This window comes from Ochotona curzoniae, unplaced genomic scaffold, assembly GCF_017591425.1.
Source record: "Ochotona curzoniae isolate NIBS_2020 unplaced genomic scaffold, NIBS_Ocur_1.0 contig_3819, whole genome shotgun sequence".
NCBI classification, from domain to species: Eukaryota; Metazoa; Chordata; class Mammalia; order Lagomorpha; family Ochotonidae; genus Ochotona; species Ochotona curzoniae.
The window spans coordinates 29,106,814-29,122,702 of NW_024466004.1; the positions used below are offsets into that span (position 1 = coordinate 29,106,814).

Consider the following 15,889-nt stretch of genomic DNA (forward strand, 5'->3'; position numbering starts at 1 on the left):
TGTCTCTCCTTTCCTCGGTAAATCTGACTTTTCAAGGGAAATAAATAAATCTTGAAAAAAAAATCTGAAAAAAAGAGAGATGATTGTTGGTTATAAATCTATTCAGCCAGAAAGTTGCGTTTCAAGAAAATATGGTGGTAGAGCAAAATGTGCCCATAAATTTGGAATAACTTGACATGAATCCAACAAAAGCATGCTTGTGTGACAAAGAGGAAGAACATCCACTGAGCATCTACCACACTGAAATTGAGTTCAAAGCAAAATCATGCTTCCATAACGAACAGAGAACTCATCAAAATAAATATCAGCCTCTAAAGTATGGCTTACACTTAGGAATGTGGAGTGGGTGTAACTGAAAGAACACAGGCTAATTTAGAATGAAGCCAACGTGGGAAATGTGTCTCAGGTCTGTTTACAGTGTCTGTGGGCATTGTAGGAGTCATTTAACTAAGTTTCCATCCTTAGGGTTTCTTAGCTCCAGAATAAGGGTACTACTGACTACCACAATGGACTGTGTGGGAATGAAATGAAATAACCATTGGCCGTTATACAGGCACTAAGCAGAAGTGAGTTCCTTTACCTTTATTTTTTGTGCTTTGGAGAAAGTTATGTCAAAAGCTAAAATGCTGTGTCCATACAAATAAAAGGCTCAAGGAAGGTATATTGATCTGCTTGCAGGAGGGACACTGCCAGGCAGGAAAACAGTCAGGAGAAAGTGTATTGGATAAGTCTTCACAGTGGGCAGCAAGTTACTCTGCCCACGAAAGGGAGAGATCCAGGAGGAACAAAAGCAGCAACGTGTACAAAGGAAGGGATGTGAGAAAGTGTAGACCATTTACTACCAGAACTCTAAGAACTAACACATCTGAGTGGGATGGTGGGTATCAAGTTTAAAAACAAAGTAATAGGGCCCGGCGCGATGGCGCAGTGGTTAAAGTCCTCGCCTTGCACGCCCGGGATCCCATATGGGCGCTGGTTCTATCCCGGCAGCCCCGCTTCCCATCCAGCTCCCTGCCTGTGGCCTGGGAAAGCAGTCGAGGACGGCCCAAAGCTTTGGGACCCTGCACCCGCGTGGGAGACCCGGAAGAGGCTCCTGGCTTCGGATCGGCATAGCATTGGCCGTTGCACTCACTTGGGGAGTGAATCATCGGATGGAAGATCTTCCTCTCTGTCTCTCCTCTCTGTATATCCGCCTTTCCAATAAAAAAATAATAAAAATAAATCTTTAAAAAAAAAAAACCAAAGTAATAACAAATGTTTATTGACTACCTACTCTAAGGTTGGTACAGGTGTGTTTTGCCTGTATTAGGGTTATAAGAATTAACTGGTTGACACTTGTAAAATACCCCAAAACATTCCATAGCAAATAGTAAGCTTCAGTAGTATGTTGATAATACTGTGGCTTTTCAGAACTGAGATTATTTGTTAGGAACTGAGATTATTTCTCAATTGTAAGACATCAGGATTTGTGGGATGTGTGGTTTCGAGGGAAGCATACAAGATGGCCGAGTGGGAGCACTGCGCCTGGAGTGCGACCTGGAGCAGTGCACGTCTGTGCTCAGTGGTGGGTGCTGAGAAAGCAGGGGTGTTGAGACGGATGTGATGTTAAGGGCAAGGGGCTCTAGATTCCTGGAAAGCAAAGGAAGTGCTGGGCTGTGATTCTGACTCCCCAGGACAGTCTGGCCTGTTCCCAGTTGCATCTGCAGAGCCTGCAGGAGGGGAAGCAGAACTTGGATACACTTGGGCGGCTTCCAAGTAGAGACAAAGCAGCTTCAGTCTCCTGAGAGAAGCACATCATCCCACCCATGAAGTCTTCGTGGCAGATCAGACAGAATGTTCTGGGCAAACCTCGAGACCTATCAATTACAATTCTACAGTCAACACAAGGACAGAATATATATAATCACAACATAGGGATATAAACTGTGAGAAAAAAAGAATAGGGGAAGAAAACTGCACATTAAAAGAAACATAAGAACCATTTCAATTATTTGGAAGACATGGACATTACTGAGATCCCGAAAGGAACAAATACAAAGATTATGATATAATTAGGGAAATATGGATGTTTATTGGGTGTTTGAGAAGGACTATTTTTATTTCTTATAATAATGGTACTGGAGTTATTTTTAAATGCAGCCAGTGTAGTGTTGTAGTATACTAAACCTCTGTCTGCAAAGCTGGCATCCCATAAAGGTACCAGTTAAATTTCTGGCTTTTGTACTTCCAGTCCAGCTCTCTGCTAACGCACCTGGGAGAGCAGCAGAAGATGGTTCAAGGTACTGGACTCTGTACTCATGTGGGAAACCCGGAAGTTCCTGGCTTTGGCCTGGACTAGTGCTGGTTGTGTGGGCATTTGGGGAATAAACTAGAGGATGGAAGATTCCAGCTCTGTCTCTCCATTTTCCTCTATGACTGTGCATTTCAAATAAATAGGAAATAAATCTTAAAAAATAAAGTGATCCTTGCATAGTTGTCTGGTTCAGCAGTTAAGACCCTGGTTGGGATATGTGTATCTTTTAGCCAAACGCTTGGGTTTTACTCCTGGCTCCATTTCTGATTCCAACTTCCTGTAAAGGTACACTCTGTGATGGCTCAATATTTGGGTCCTTGGCATTCACATGGCAGGCAGCATTCCGGAAGTCCAGGCTTCAGCCCATACCCCCACCTTAGCTACCAGAGCCATTTAGGGTGTGAACAGGCAGATGGGAGGTCTCTGTCTCTCACCTTCCAACTACAGAAAGCATTTTAAAAAATATATTTAGAGATACAAACCAAAATATTTGTCAATGACAATGACATGGTATCTGGAATTTGGTTTCAAAACCATCATAATGTGTGAGTATAACAGTACATGAGATAAAACTTGCCATGCAGTAACTGTTTAAGTTCAGAACTAGTTACATATGAGTTTATTTTATTTCTGTGCATAGTGAACCTCTATATTAAAAAACAAAAGTCCACAAGGAGACAGGGAGCAATGAAAGCAGGGTGGTTACACAAGCAAGTGGGAAGGATGCCACGCTGTGCTTGAAGCAGTTAGGGGACACTGCGAAGCGCCGGGATGATCACAAGAGGGAAGGAAATCATGAGACCGGGGAGCAGAGGGAATGTGGACGGGGGCTGGGTGAGTCACCAGAGGAGGGGTAGGAACTGGAGAGCAGATGACAAATGTGGGTTAGATGGCAAAGCCTTTGATGGGTGAAGCAAAAGGTGGGCAGATGATAATAACCCCGCAGTAGGAAGGTGGTTTGGCCCAAAGGCAACAGGGAGCAGCCCTATCAGTGTGACACATAAGAAACAATTGGCGTTCCCTGAGACAACAGTGGGGAGAGAGAGTGCTACCCCAGAACACAGCGTTCTCCTGAGCCAGGACACGCAGGCAGCAAGGCAAGGCGAATGGACACCTGAGGCTGTCTTGGCTGGTGCCTGTTGTGGAAGGGAGTGGCACTGTGAGGCAATGGGATGGGGCCAGACATTTCAGAATCCTAGAGTGGTGAATTGTTTCCAGAGCCTTTGGTGGGAATGCTCAAATCTTCCATGTAAAAATGGCTTCACATCCATACACAACCTGCATGTATTCTCCATATACTTTAAATCATCTTTTGGTGGTTTTATAATAGTGAATACAATTAATGCTACATAAAAAGCTGTCATTGAGTAGGGAATAATGATAAGGAGTCTGTATATACTCATTACAAATGAGATCATCAGTCGGCTTATGCTTAACTACAATGTACAAGTCATCAACAACACAGCATTTTTTCTGAATATTTTCAATCTGGTTGGTTATAGATCCTGCAGACACTGAGAGGGCCAAAAGTGCAAAGTGATGAGGGGCTTAGGACAAGTCCCACAATCTATGTCTAGGGGTGTCAACTATGGAAAGATGGCAGCCTTTTGCACAGAGGCTACTGGACCAAGCGAGTCCCTTAATAAGGGTATTGCTTTAAAATAAAAGATTGCCTACCTACAATGGATAAAATAGGTCTTACATTTAAGATGGGTAATATCCAACTCATCCTGCCTCCAGGTAATCAATTCCTGATGAATCTTAGGTATCCTTAGTTTCCAAGCAAGTGTCCATTGGAATGAACCCAGACACTTCAGTATTAACAGTGATGATCATGCATGACCCAAGGCCATTTTCCTTCCCTCTGTAATGTGGTTGCTCTCTATCACCACTCCATACTCCACAGTTATGACCATTCACACACAAATAATGCTTGTGAAACTTGATGCTTTTAACTGAACATTGAATGTGAATTCCCCACCCCCAACAGAAAAGTGAGAGAGAAAAAAAAAGACAAAGCGCAAGATATATGCAACTGTAAGACAGGAAATTAAAAAAAAATTGCAATAGAGTGACAATGAGGAGTGGGTGCCTGATTTTCTGGTTTCAGTTCTTGGAGGATGATCTTTGGGCCAGGATCTTCAGTGCTGCTCATGGTAACAGCAATTAATGCTAACTCTGTATATCTGACTTTGTAATAAAAATGAATAAATCTTAAAAAAAAAAGGTTTATTTAAAAAAATTGCTAAGATTAAAGAACTATTTCACAAGTGAGGGAAAGTTTGTCTTCTCTTAGCATAAACTCTCTTTTCTTCCTGTCTAAATTAGGTAGAAAACCTCAGAGATGTCCTTTGTTCACCATTATTGAGCCGCCCTTCCCTCTAGTGTGCATCTCTGAATCCTGTGGGGTTCCATGCAGGAAAATGCTTAAGTAGAAAACCTTTTGAATTTGAGAAGCGGAAAGACAGAGGGAGATTTCCCTGCCAGCTGATTCACTCCCTAAATGGCTGGCTGGGCCAAGTGGATGAGAAAAGTCTTGAACTAAATCTAGGTCTCTCACATGAGTGGCTGAAACTCAACTAGTTGGACCATCACTGCTGCCTCCCTCGCAGTGCATCAGCAGGAAGCAGGAACTGGAAGTGGACCTGGGACTCAAACCCAGACACCACCTTGGGCCCTGTACCAATATCCACTCCAGAGACCTCGATTCTTAACACTAAAGAAACATCACAACGTTACCTCTCTTAGTAAAGAAATACCGTCTACCAATGTAAGACCATATCCCTTATTCATGGTAGGGTACAGAGCTTCCAAATTTGGGAAAGGTTCAAGTAAAAATGACATAGCATTTTGAAAAAGGCATTTATTGACTAGAACCAAATGTGGCAGTGCTATATGCAGAGCATGCAAGGATAAAAATCCAGGACTCTGGGCTGGTCTTCAATGTTCTGTATTCACCCCTTGGCCCTCAGATGCTGGCATATACTGGGAAATGACACTCCGGTGTCAGAGTCTGAGTCTTTTCTCTCTCACTCAGATTTGTTTATTTTACTTGAAAGTCAGAATTACTGAGAGGGAGGGAGAGACAGAGATCTTCATCTGCTAGTTCATTCCCCAAGATGGCTGCTATGTGCTATATGGCCAGAGCTGGGCTGGTCTGAAGCTGGGAGCCAGGAGATTCTTTTGGGTCTCCTACATGCATGCAGGAATCCAAGAATGTGGACAATCATCTGGTGTTTTCCCAGGCGCTTTAGCATGGAACTGGATCAGAAGTGGAGCAGTCATGACACGAACCTGGACTCATATGGGATCCTGGTACAACAGGTGAAGGAATAACTTGCTATGCTATGGTTCTGGCCGCATCAGCTTTTCTCTTAAAAACAAAACTATATACTTCTATAGACATTGAAAAGGTACCGCTAATTTTATGCTGGTTTGTTCCTGAAGCAAACAGGAAAGTTACATACAATTAAATCTGAGGAAAGGAAAGGTGGGCTAGTAAAGCTTAGTTCTTTCAGGCACTAAAACTTGTAAAAACTAATTCTCAATGCAAAGTTTTTCTTTGTGAAACACATATGCCTACTTTTTTTCATGGACATACTGAATATATAAAACAGCATACTTATAAACAACAAATCTAGGAGCTGGTGCCATGTTGCAGTAGGTTAATCCTCCATCTGTGATGCCAGCATCCCACATGGTCGCTGGTTCGAGTCCCAGCTGCTTCAACTCCCTGCTATGTGCGTGGGAAAGCAGAGAAAAATGGCCCAAGTGCTTGGGCTCCTGCACCAACTTGTGACACTTAGAAGAAACTAAGTTCCTGGTTTTAGATCAGTCCAGCTCCGAGGGCCACTGCCACCACTTGGGAAGAGAATCAGCAGATGGAGGACCTTTCTCTCTGCCTCTCCTCTGTCTTTCAACTAAAAATAAACCTTTAAAAACATATCTAAAGGTTATCATGTTTACCCTGTTAGATCAGGTTAAAGCTGGGAGAGGACACACACTGAGAGGTAAGTGGCTGGCCCCCAGCATCTTCTATAAGGCTATTAGATCCATATTTGTTCCCCTCTCTCTTTTTCCTGGCCCTTCTCGTGTCATCTTGCTCACAATAACCCAAGCACACAGCTGAACGTAAAACACTATTGATGAATATTATCCTGAACTGTAGGCTCCTCTTCAATAAAGCATTTATCATACTTGTTATTCTTTTTACCTCATTTAATCTTCAGTGGGTAAAGAATGAAAACAAGGGGTGAGCAGTTGGTTAGCAGTTAATGATGTTAGTTAAGCTAACAGTTAAGGGCCGGCAGAGTGGCCCAGCTGCCGAAGTTTTTGCCTTGAATGTGCCAGGATCCCATATGGGTGCCGGTTCTAATCCCGGCAGCTCCACTTCCCATTTAGCTCCCTGCTTGTGGCCTGGGAAAGTGGTCGAGGATGGCCCAATGCTTTGGGACCCTGCACCCACATGGGAGACCTGGAGGAAGTTCCTGGCTCCTGGCTCCGGATTGGCGCAGCACCAGCTGTTGCATTCACTTGGGGAGTGAATCATCGGATGGAAGATATTTCTCTCTATATCTCTCCTTCTCTCTATACATATGACTTTGCAATAAAAATAAATAAATCTTAAAAAAAAAGGTACCAGTTAAGATGTTACTTAAGACACTTGTGACTCACCCTGGGTTGGAATCCTGGCTCTAGTTCTTGATTCTGCTTTCTTGCCAATGTGTATCCTGGGAGGCAGTGTGTCAGTTCAAGTGACAGGTGTCTGCTACTCACATGTAGATGTGGCTCATACTGTCACCTACTAGGTTTGGCTAAGGCTTCTGCGGGAGTGAATCAGCAAATAGGAATACCATCTGCTCTCAAAGAAAAGTTGAAAAAGAGTAAAAGTAAGAAGGGAAGGGCCTGGCATAGTGGCTAAAGTTCTTGGCTTGCATGCAATGGGAATCCATGTAGGTGCAGTCTCATTTCTCATCCAGCTCCCTGCTTGTGTCCTGGGAAAGCAGTCAAGGATGGCCTGCACCCATGTGGGAGACCCAGAGGAAGCTCCTGGCTCCTGGCTTCAGATTGGCTCAGCTCTAGTTGTTGTGATTACTTGGGGAATGAACCAGCGGATGGAAGATCTTCCTGTTTTTCCTTCTCTCTGTAAATCATTCTTTCCAATAAAAATAAATCTTGTAAAAAATATTTATTCATTTTTATTGCAAAGTCAGACATACAGAGAGGAGTAGAGACAGAGGAAGATCTTCCATTCAATGATTCACTCCTCAAGAGACTGCAACAGCTGGTGCTGAGCTGATTTGAAGCCAGAATCCAGAACCTCTTCTGGGTCTCCCGTGCAAGCACAGGGTCCCAAGGCTTTGGGCCATCCTCCACTGCTTTCCCAGGCCACAAACAGGGAGCTGGATAGGAAGTGGGACTGCCGGGAATAGAACTGGTGCCCATATGGGATCCTGGCGCGTTCAAGGTGAGGACTTTAGCTGCTAGGCCACTGTACTGAGCTCAATAAAAACAAATCTTAAAAAAAATCCTGTACCCATGTGGGAGACCTGGAGGAAGTTCCAAGCTCCTGGCTCCTGGCTCTGGATTGGCACAGCACCGGGCATTGTGCTCACTTAGGGAATGAATCATCAGATGGAAGATTTTCCTCTCTGTCTCTCCTCCTCTCTGTATATCTGACTTTGTAATAAAAATACAATAAATCTTTAAAAAAAAAAAAAAAGCAAACCAAGAAAAAAAGAAAAAAGGAAAAAAAAATGAAGGGAAGTGGCTGCAATGAAGGGATGAAAGGGTAGCCTCAAGCCAGGAAGAGCAAGGCTAACACCATCAGATCTGTATCCAACCCATGAATCAAGTAGGTACTATTTGCTAAGTGATGCTATGACTTATTTAAAAAAATTATTTCAGGCCTGGCGTGGTAGCCTAGTGGCTAAAGTTCTTGCCTTGAATGTGACAGGAATCCATGTGAGCTCCGGTTCTAATCCCGGCAGTCCCATTTCCCATCCAGCTCCCTGTTTGTTGCCTGGGAAAGCAGTAGGGGACTGCCCAAAGCCTTGGGACCCTGCCAGGAGACCCGGAGGAAGATCCTGACTTGTCTTCAGGTCGCTGAGCTCTGGCCATTGCGGCCACTTGGGGCATGAATCAATAGGTGGAAGATCTTTCTCTCTGTATATCTGAATTTCCAGTAAAAATATATAAACCTTTAAAAAATTATTTCATCTTTACTGAAATACAATTTATATGATAAATATACACATTTATCCATCCCTCTGAGGATCGAGATGTGAACTTTTTATCACCTCCTCTCCTGCCCCAGCACCCTAGTACCTCTGCAGTTAACTTCCTTCTGTCCAGAGCTTCTAGGAATTACTGCTCTGTGTTCTGTCATTATAGATTAGTTTTTATTGCCCTGGAATTTCATAACTGACCGAGTTATACTCTAATACGGTAGATTCTTGCCTGCATATTAATAGCTTGTTCCTTTTTATTACCAAATAGTATTGTACTGTATGGATTGGCTGTGATTTTTCTATGCATTTGACTGATCTAGGGCATTACTGGGTTTTGAGTTATTAATAAAACTTCTATAAACAATATGTGGCCACACGGTATTGCGTATTTAATTTTAGAAGAAACTGTCCCACAGTTCATAAAGCAGTTGTCCTGTTTTACACCGTTACCAACAAAATAGGAGAGTCCCAGCTACCCCGCATCCCCTCCAGGGTCTGGGGTTCCCAGCGTTTTGAATCACACGCCTTCTACTCATGAGGCAGGTTTCAATCTGGATTTTTGTGTCAGTGGTGCTTTAAAATTTGATCAAAATTTCAATTACATACACATTTACTTTCCCAACAGAAGTGGAATATAGTGTTCTGAAGGGACTATCTTATGAGATTTGCTTTGGTACTTATAGTGGCATGTTTTACTGGGGAAAACTATAGGATTCTAACACAATAAAAGCCACACCAAAAAAAGATTAGCTTATGGTATTACATCCATACTCCCGTTAAGTCATCACTTGAGTATAATATTTAGCTTTGTCTAAAACCAGCTCCCTGATGCTTAGCGAAGCTAAAACACTGCCACCCTCTGGTAAGGTTAAAAATCAAAACCCAACAGAACATCACACACAAAGGCACATTCCAATTCAACTCCTTTCTCATATCTCTGAAACTATTCAATGTCTATAAATACGCTAAGTTCCTCAGATTCAGGGCAGATGCTTTGTAAAGCAATTCCTTTTCTATTTGTCTTAAGGCCTTTGGCAAATCAGTACAGTACCATATAGTACCATATCGTATGGAAATTCAGAATTTCCAAACTTAATCGACAGATTAAGTTAGGGAAAGGGGATTAAGTTATAAAAAAGGGGAAGGTAGGGGGAAAATGACACGTCTGCAGCATTTTTAGTGTTTCTGCATAATGTGCAGATATTCGCGGGGTTACACAATAAATGCCCTCCGCATACTCACAGTTGTAAACCACCGTTTGTTTTGGTCTCTTCTCCTCGCCCAGGTCACATGCTGGCTGATATCCCTTTGCGGAAACCTGGCTGCGACCGGCAAGAGGAGCCAGCGGCTCTTCAGGGCCCCCGTCCCATTGATCTGCAGGCTTCTCCTCCAGGTCGCCCTTACTCAGACCGAGGGTCCTCCGCCCTGCTCTTTGGTCATGGATATGCAGGTTCTCCCCTAGGTGGCTCTCCCATCGAGTCCCCATCACTGCACTACCGAGAGCTAGGAACTCAGGGTCTGGGGCACACAGCCGCACGGTGTTCCGCCCCGACGGGCTGCACTTGCCAAGGCACCTGCCGGGGCCTATCCCGAGCCCCCCGGCCCAGCCTCGGTCACGCCTCGTCGTCCCCGCCCGCTCCTCAGGCCCCTCCTCGAATCCCCTCGGGGGCAGAACTGGCACGTTGGCCCACGGTGTTGGATTCCGGGTGGTCAGACCCTCCCCGGGACCGCCGGCGGCCCGAAAGACCCTCGACAGCCCCGCCGCTCACCAGCTTCGGTCTGCCGGGGGCTGTGCAGGAGCGGGGTGCTGTCCGTGCTGTCCTCGCCACCGTTCGTGACTCGACCCCGAACCGGGGCCCTCATGACGCCTCCGCCGACTAGGTATGCTCGCTACCGGGCAAGTAGGAACGCTCGGGTCGCTCGGCCGAAGCCCCCGGGCCTCGCGGGGCGGGCGGCGGCTCCGCCCCCGGCCGGGCCAGGTCATCGCGGCCCCGCCCAGAGGCGGCCCTGCCCGCGCAGCCGGCGCCGCCATCTTAGGCTCGGGGAGCTGCGGCGTCGGTGTGGCGTGGCGGGGGTGTGGTGTGGCGGGGTGTCTGCTTGGCGGGGGTGTGGTGTGGCGGGGGTTTGGTGTGGCGGGGTGTCTGCTTGGCGGGGTGTCTGGCGTGGTGGGGGTCTGGCGTGGCGGGGGTCTGGCGTGGCGGGGTCTGGCGTGGCGGGGGTCTGGTGTGGCGGGGTCTGGCGTGGCGGGGTCTGGCGTGGCGGGGTGTCTGGCGTGGCGGGGTGTCTGGCGTGGCGGGGTGTGGTGTGGCGGGGTCTGGTGTGGCGGGGGTCTGGTGTGGCGGGGGTCTGGTGTGGTGGGGGTCTGGTGTGGCGGGCCGTGGTCGTCGTGGGCGCCTGCCCAGCTGCAGGAGCTCTTGGGAATGGCACTCTGCGGGGCTCCCCGTGGTGAAGCGCCCGGGCAGGTCCTCCGTGGGCGACGAGTGGGAGCTGCGCCTCAGGATAGGGCTCCGGTGGAGCTCGGGGAGTGAACGGTGCATATGTGACGCCCAGTTGTTAAAGGGAAGCTGCCAGGACTGTTAGCAACCTTTGTACTGTCCGCCGCGCTGCGGCGTAGTGTTCCTATAATAGCTTTTGAGGTGGAAAAAAAGCAAGAAATAAATTGCTATGAAGAGACCGAGTTGGTAGGTGTAAATAATCCATTGTGGGCAGTTTCATGTGGCTCAGCCTGCCCAGTTCTCTAATGTCTGTGGGGGTGTTGGGACTCCCCGGGTCTTTCCAACGGGTTTTGCTGATATTTGCTGGTCCTGAGAAAGAGGAAGTAGGAAAATGTCACCAGCCTGCTTTTGCAGGCGGATGTGGAGCAGCTGTCTCGGGTTAGCAGTGGCCTTCAGTGGAGACAAACACATATACACATGACACGTGGCAGCTGCTCTGGAGCAGTCCAGTGAGTGTAGATAGGGACAACTGGTAAGAGGCTAGAAAGGTTCCTGTAGGAACTCGGGGGAAGGTCCTTTGGCCAGAAGGCATGACTCTAATCTCCACAAAGCTAAGTGGGCTGAGAAAGTTTGCATCCTACAAACCAGTCAAGCCCTGTTTGTGCCTTACTTAAATTGCTCTGTGGACTTTAAATTTTCTGAGGGCTGTAGGGAAATGGCACTCAAATCAGGGTTTGCACGCAGTTGGTTGGTGGAACTTTTAAAGAGTAGGTTCTGATCCAGCAGGTCTGGTGTGATGGCTTATTGTTAACTAAATTCCACAGTGTATTGAATCCTTTGGCTTTTTAAAGATTTATTTATTTTATTTGGAAAGCCAAATATACGGAGAGGAGGAAAGAGAGGAAGATCTTCTGTCCGATGATTCACTTCCCAAGTGACAACAACGGTTGGTGCTGAGCCAATCCAAAGCCAGGAGCTTCTTCTAGGTCTCCTGCTTGAGTGCAGAGTCCCAAGGCTTTGGGCCATGCTCTGCTGCTTTCCCAGGCCATAGGCAGGGAGTTGGAATGGGAAGTGGAACAGCTGGGATATGAACTGGTGCCCATACAGGATCCAGGCACATGCAAGGCGAGGACTTCAGCTACTACTACACCGGGCTCAAGATTCCTTTTTGTTTGTTTGTTTGTTTGTTTGTTTTTACGTAATATTCCTTCCCCGTCTGAAGGTCCAGCCAAAATACTGCATGACATTTAGTTTTGTCACGTTTCCCTTATTTTTGCTTATCTTGACAGTTTTGTATGTTACTGACAGGTTTTATAGAAAGTCCCTCACCTTGGATTTGTCTGATGTTTTTAATTTTAAATCTTTTAGAGATTTATTTTTATTTGAAAGGGAGAATTACATAGAGAAAGAGAAATAGAAAGAAGGATCTTTAAACTACTGGTTCCCTTCCCAGACGGCCTCAACGGCCAGAACTGAGCCAGTCTGAATCCAAGAGCCAGGAGGGGTTGAGCCATCCTCTGCTGCTTTCTCAGGTTATAAGCAGAAAGCTGGATGGGAAGTGGAACAGCCAGGGCATGAAACATTGCCCATATGGATTGTGGTGCTGCAGGTGGAGGCTTAAGTTACTGTGCTACATACAGTGCTGTCTTCTTAAAATATTTTAGCTTACGTGTTTCATTTATACATATTTATTGAATATCTTGTGATATCATGATATGTGTGTTTTGGACAATGCTCAAAGTAGGATAAACATAGCTACCATTGCAATTGTTTATCATCTCTTTTTTTTTGCTAAAAAATTCAAAATATGTCTTCTAGCTTTAAGTACACACACATAAGTGTTATCTGCATTCACCCTGTTGCACAGTAGAACGTCAGAGCTGCTTTTTCTTGTATGTAACTTGGTACCTACTTTTTCTTGGTAAGATTTATATATTTTTATTACAAAGTCAAATATGCAGAGGAGGAGATACAGAGAGGAAGATCTTCTGTCCGATGATTCACTCCCCAAGTGAGCGCAACGGCTCGTGCTGAGCCGATCTGAAGCCAGGAGCTAGAAATTTCTTCCAGGTCTCCCACGTGGGTGCAGGGTCCCAAGGCTTTGGGCTGTCCTCCACTGCTCCCAGACTGCAAGCAGGGAGCTGGATGGGAAGTGGGGCTGCCAGGGGATTAGAACTGGCGCCCATATGGGATCCTGACACGTTCAAGGCAAGGAAGCTGCTAGGCCTCAGTGCCGGGCCCAGCTTGGTACCTCTTAATCAACTTTCCCCGTGTTTTTCTTTACCCTACTTTCTCTAGCTTTTGTTCACCACCGTTCCATTCTTAAATTTTATGAGCTCAGTGTTTTAGATTCTGATTAAGAAAGTTTGTGCTGTACTTGTCTTTCGTTGCCTGCCTTATTGCATGTAATATAATGAACCCCTCATTGTCTCAAATGCAATAGTTTCCTTCTAATGAGACTGGTGTTATGGATTTGTTTCGGGAGAGAAGTAAAATGCCATTCTGTGTAATTTCTCAGGAATGTGCTGTCAGTGTGACTGATCACTGATGGTTATCACTGGTGAACGGTGAGTGTTGTCACATGCCTGCTGCAGTTTTGTCAAGATTTTCTACTGTAGTTTTTTTCTCCTTTTCTTTACTTTTCTTTGGAGTTGTGCTCCACAACTTTAAGGGGCAGAAATCTTTTGTATGAAGGATTTGTTTATTCTTCCCTATTTGTTTATTCAATCAGTTTTATTAGTATGGACATTGGATTATTTATTTTATACCTTGATTATAATTCAGCTCTAGGGCCCAGCGCCATGGCCTAGCAGCTAAAGTCCTCTCCTTGCACACCCGGGATCCCATATGGGCGCCGGTTCTAACTTCAGCAGCTCCACTTCCCATCCAGCTCCCTGCTTGTGGCCTGGGAAAGCGGTTGAGGACAGCCCAAAGCCTTGGGACCCTGCACCCCTGTGGGAGTCCCGGAAGAGCTCCTGGCTCCTGGCTTCGGATTGGCTCAGCTCCAGCTGTTGCATTCACTTGGGAAGTGAATCATTGGATGGAAAATATTTCTCTCTGTCTCTCCTCCTCTCTATATATGTATCTCACTTTGCAATAAAAATAAATAAATCTTAAATAATTTCCACTAGCATTTCTTCCAATATTTGAAATTAAAAAAAAAAAATTCAGCATGAATTGTTTTGCTGCTGAAATTGTTCCAGATCTGGTGATTAGAGGAGCTTTCAGTTGTTTCCTGTATCTCTTTTACATGCATCCGTTGTTGTTGTTGTTTTTTAGCAGTACCTTTACTTTTATTATTATTATTATTAATTACATTGCATTATGTGACAGTTTCATAGGCTGTTGTTCCGAAGTTCCTGGCTTCGGATCAGTGTTGCAACGGCCATTGTGCTCACTTGGAGAGTGAATCATCGGATGGAAGATCTTTCCTCTCTGTCTCTCCTCTCTGTATGTCTGACTTTCCAATAAAATAAATAAGCAAATATTTAAAAAAAATTTGTGGTAGCTATATTGAAACTGTAAAAAAAAAAGTTACTTGCACAATTATGCATCATTTAGCCCAATGTTAATTTCTAATTCAGCATCTAATCAATAGACGATTATTTGTGAGATGAGCCTTTTTCTGGTACTAAGTCTTTGAAATTGGGTGCATCTTTCTAGCTAGAGCATATCACACAGTTCAGGTGCTCGGTGGCCTCCCGGTCAGTGAGTGAGGCCCACATCTGTTGCAAAGGGCCTCACTCTAAAGTCCACTGCTCTAAATGTTTAACCATTTTGAGCAGCGTGGTTCTACATCATGTGAGGGTTTACTCTCCTAACTCTTATCCCCTCAAGTCTTTTCTTTGGGTGGGAAAGGAATGTCTTTTGGAGACTACACCTAGTTCAGAATGCTCGAGGTGTTTTCCTATTTCCTTTCCTATAGAATAAAGATAAAAATAGAGATAACTTCATAGGGTAGTTATAAGGATTAAATAATTTAGTAAGATAATGCCTATAAGGTAATGGGTAGCATAATATGCACTTGTATTTTATTTTGGTTAAATTGACTTTGTAAAATGAGCCTACTCATAATTCTATTATTTCTATCTGGAGTTGTGGACGTAGTCATTGATTGTAAAGTCGTTCAATTTCATTGCTATAGGCTTCTTAGGAACTAGGGCCAAGGCTTAAATAAGGCTTGTAACCCGAGCACTTCCTGACATTGTACATGCTATTCCTCTGCATGAAGCTAAGGTGAGAATTTCAAGGAGATGGGAAGCAAAAGTTGAATAAAGGACAAATGTTGGAAGCAATTTAGAAATGGTAAAACTAGAAAGGGAATTTTAAGAGATTATGTATTTATTTGAAAGATTGAAACAGAATCTTCACCCAGTGGTTTACTGTGTAACTGGCTGCAGTGGCTGGAGCTTGGCCAGGTCGAAGCCAAGAGCATAGAACTCTGTCTAGGTCTTCCACATGAGTTCAGGGACCCAAGAATTGGGACCATTTTCTGTTGCTGTCTCAGGTGTATCAGCAGGGAGCTGGACTAGGAGCAGAACACTTGGCATTTAAACTGGTACTCATGTGGAAAGCCAACATCACACGTGGAGACTTATCCTGCTGTGTCCCAAGAAAAGGAATTTTTTGATGAACAGTGTGATCCTGTAAAATCAACCTTTTTTTTTAATCCTAATTTTCCCATTATAATTGAAATATGATTATTATAATGTTTTGTTTGATATGATTACTTTTTTTCATCATGTAGATAATTGTTTTAAAGTTGATTCATTCAGATTAGCTTATAAATTGCTTATTATTTTATAGCTCTGCATTTCTGGGACTTAGTACCTATTTTATTCAAACTCTCTCTTTTTTTTTTAAATATTTATTTTTATTGCAAAGTCAGATATATATATATAGAGAGAGGCGGAGAGACAGAGAGGAAGATC

The 15,889-nt window shown here is 44.7% G+C and overlaps 1 protein-coding gene across 2 annotated transcripts in view; it reads right to left on the reverse strand.

Annotated features, from left to right (window-relative positions):
- Positions 1–10,432, reverse strand: part of SLC17A5 (solute carrier family 17 member 5) — a 47,630-nt gene extending 37,198 nt beyond the window's left edge. For both annotated transcript variants that reach the window (XM_040983636.1, XM_040983635.1), the window contains exon 1: positions 10,293–10,432. In XM_040983636.1, the coding sequence (XP_040839570.1) occupies positions 10,293–10,386 (94 nt within the window). In that variant the 5' untranslated portion in view covers positions 10,387–10,432. The remainder of the gene's footprint in view (positions 1–10,292) is intronic.
- Between the last annotated feature and the right edge of the window lie 5,457 nt (positions 10,433–15,889).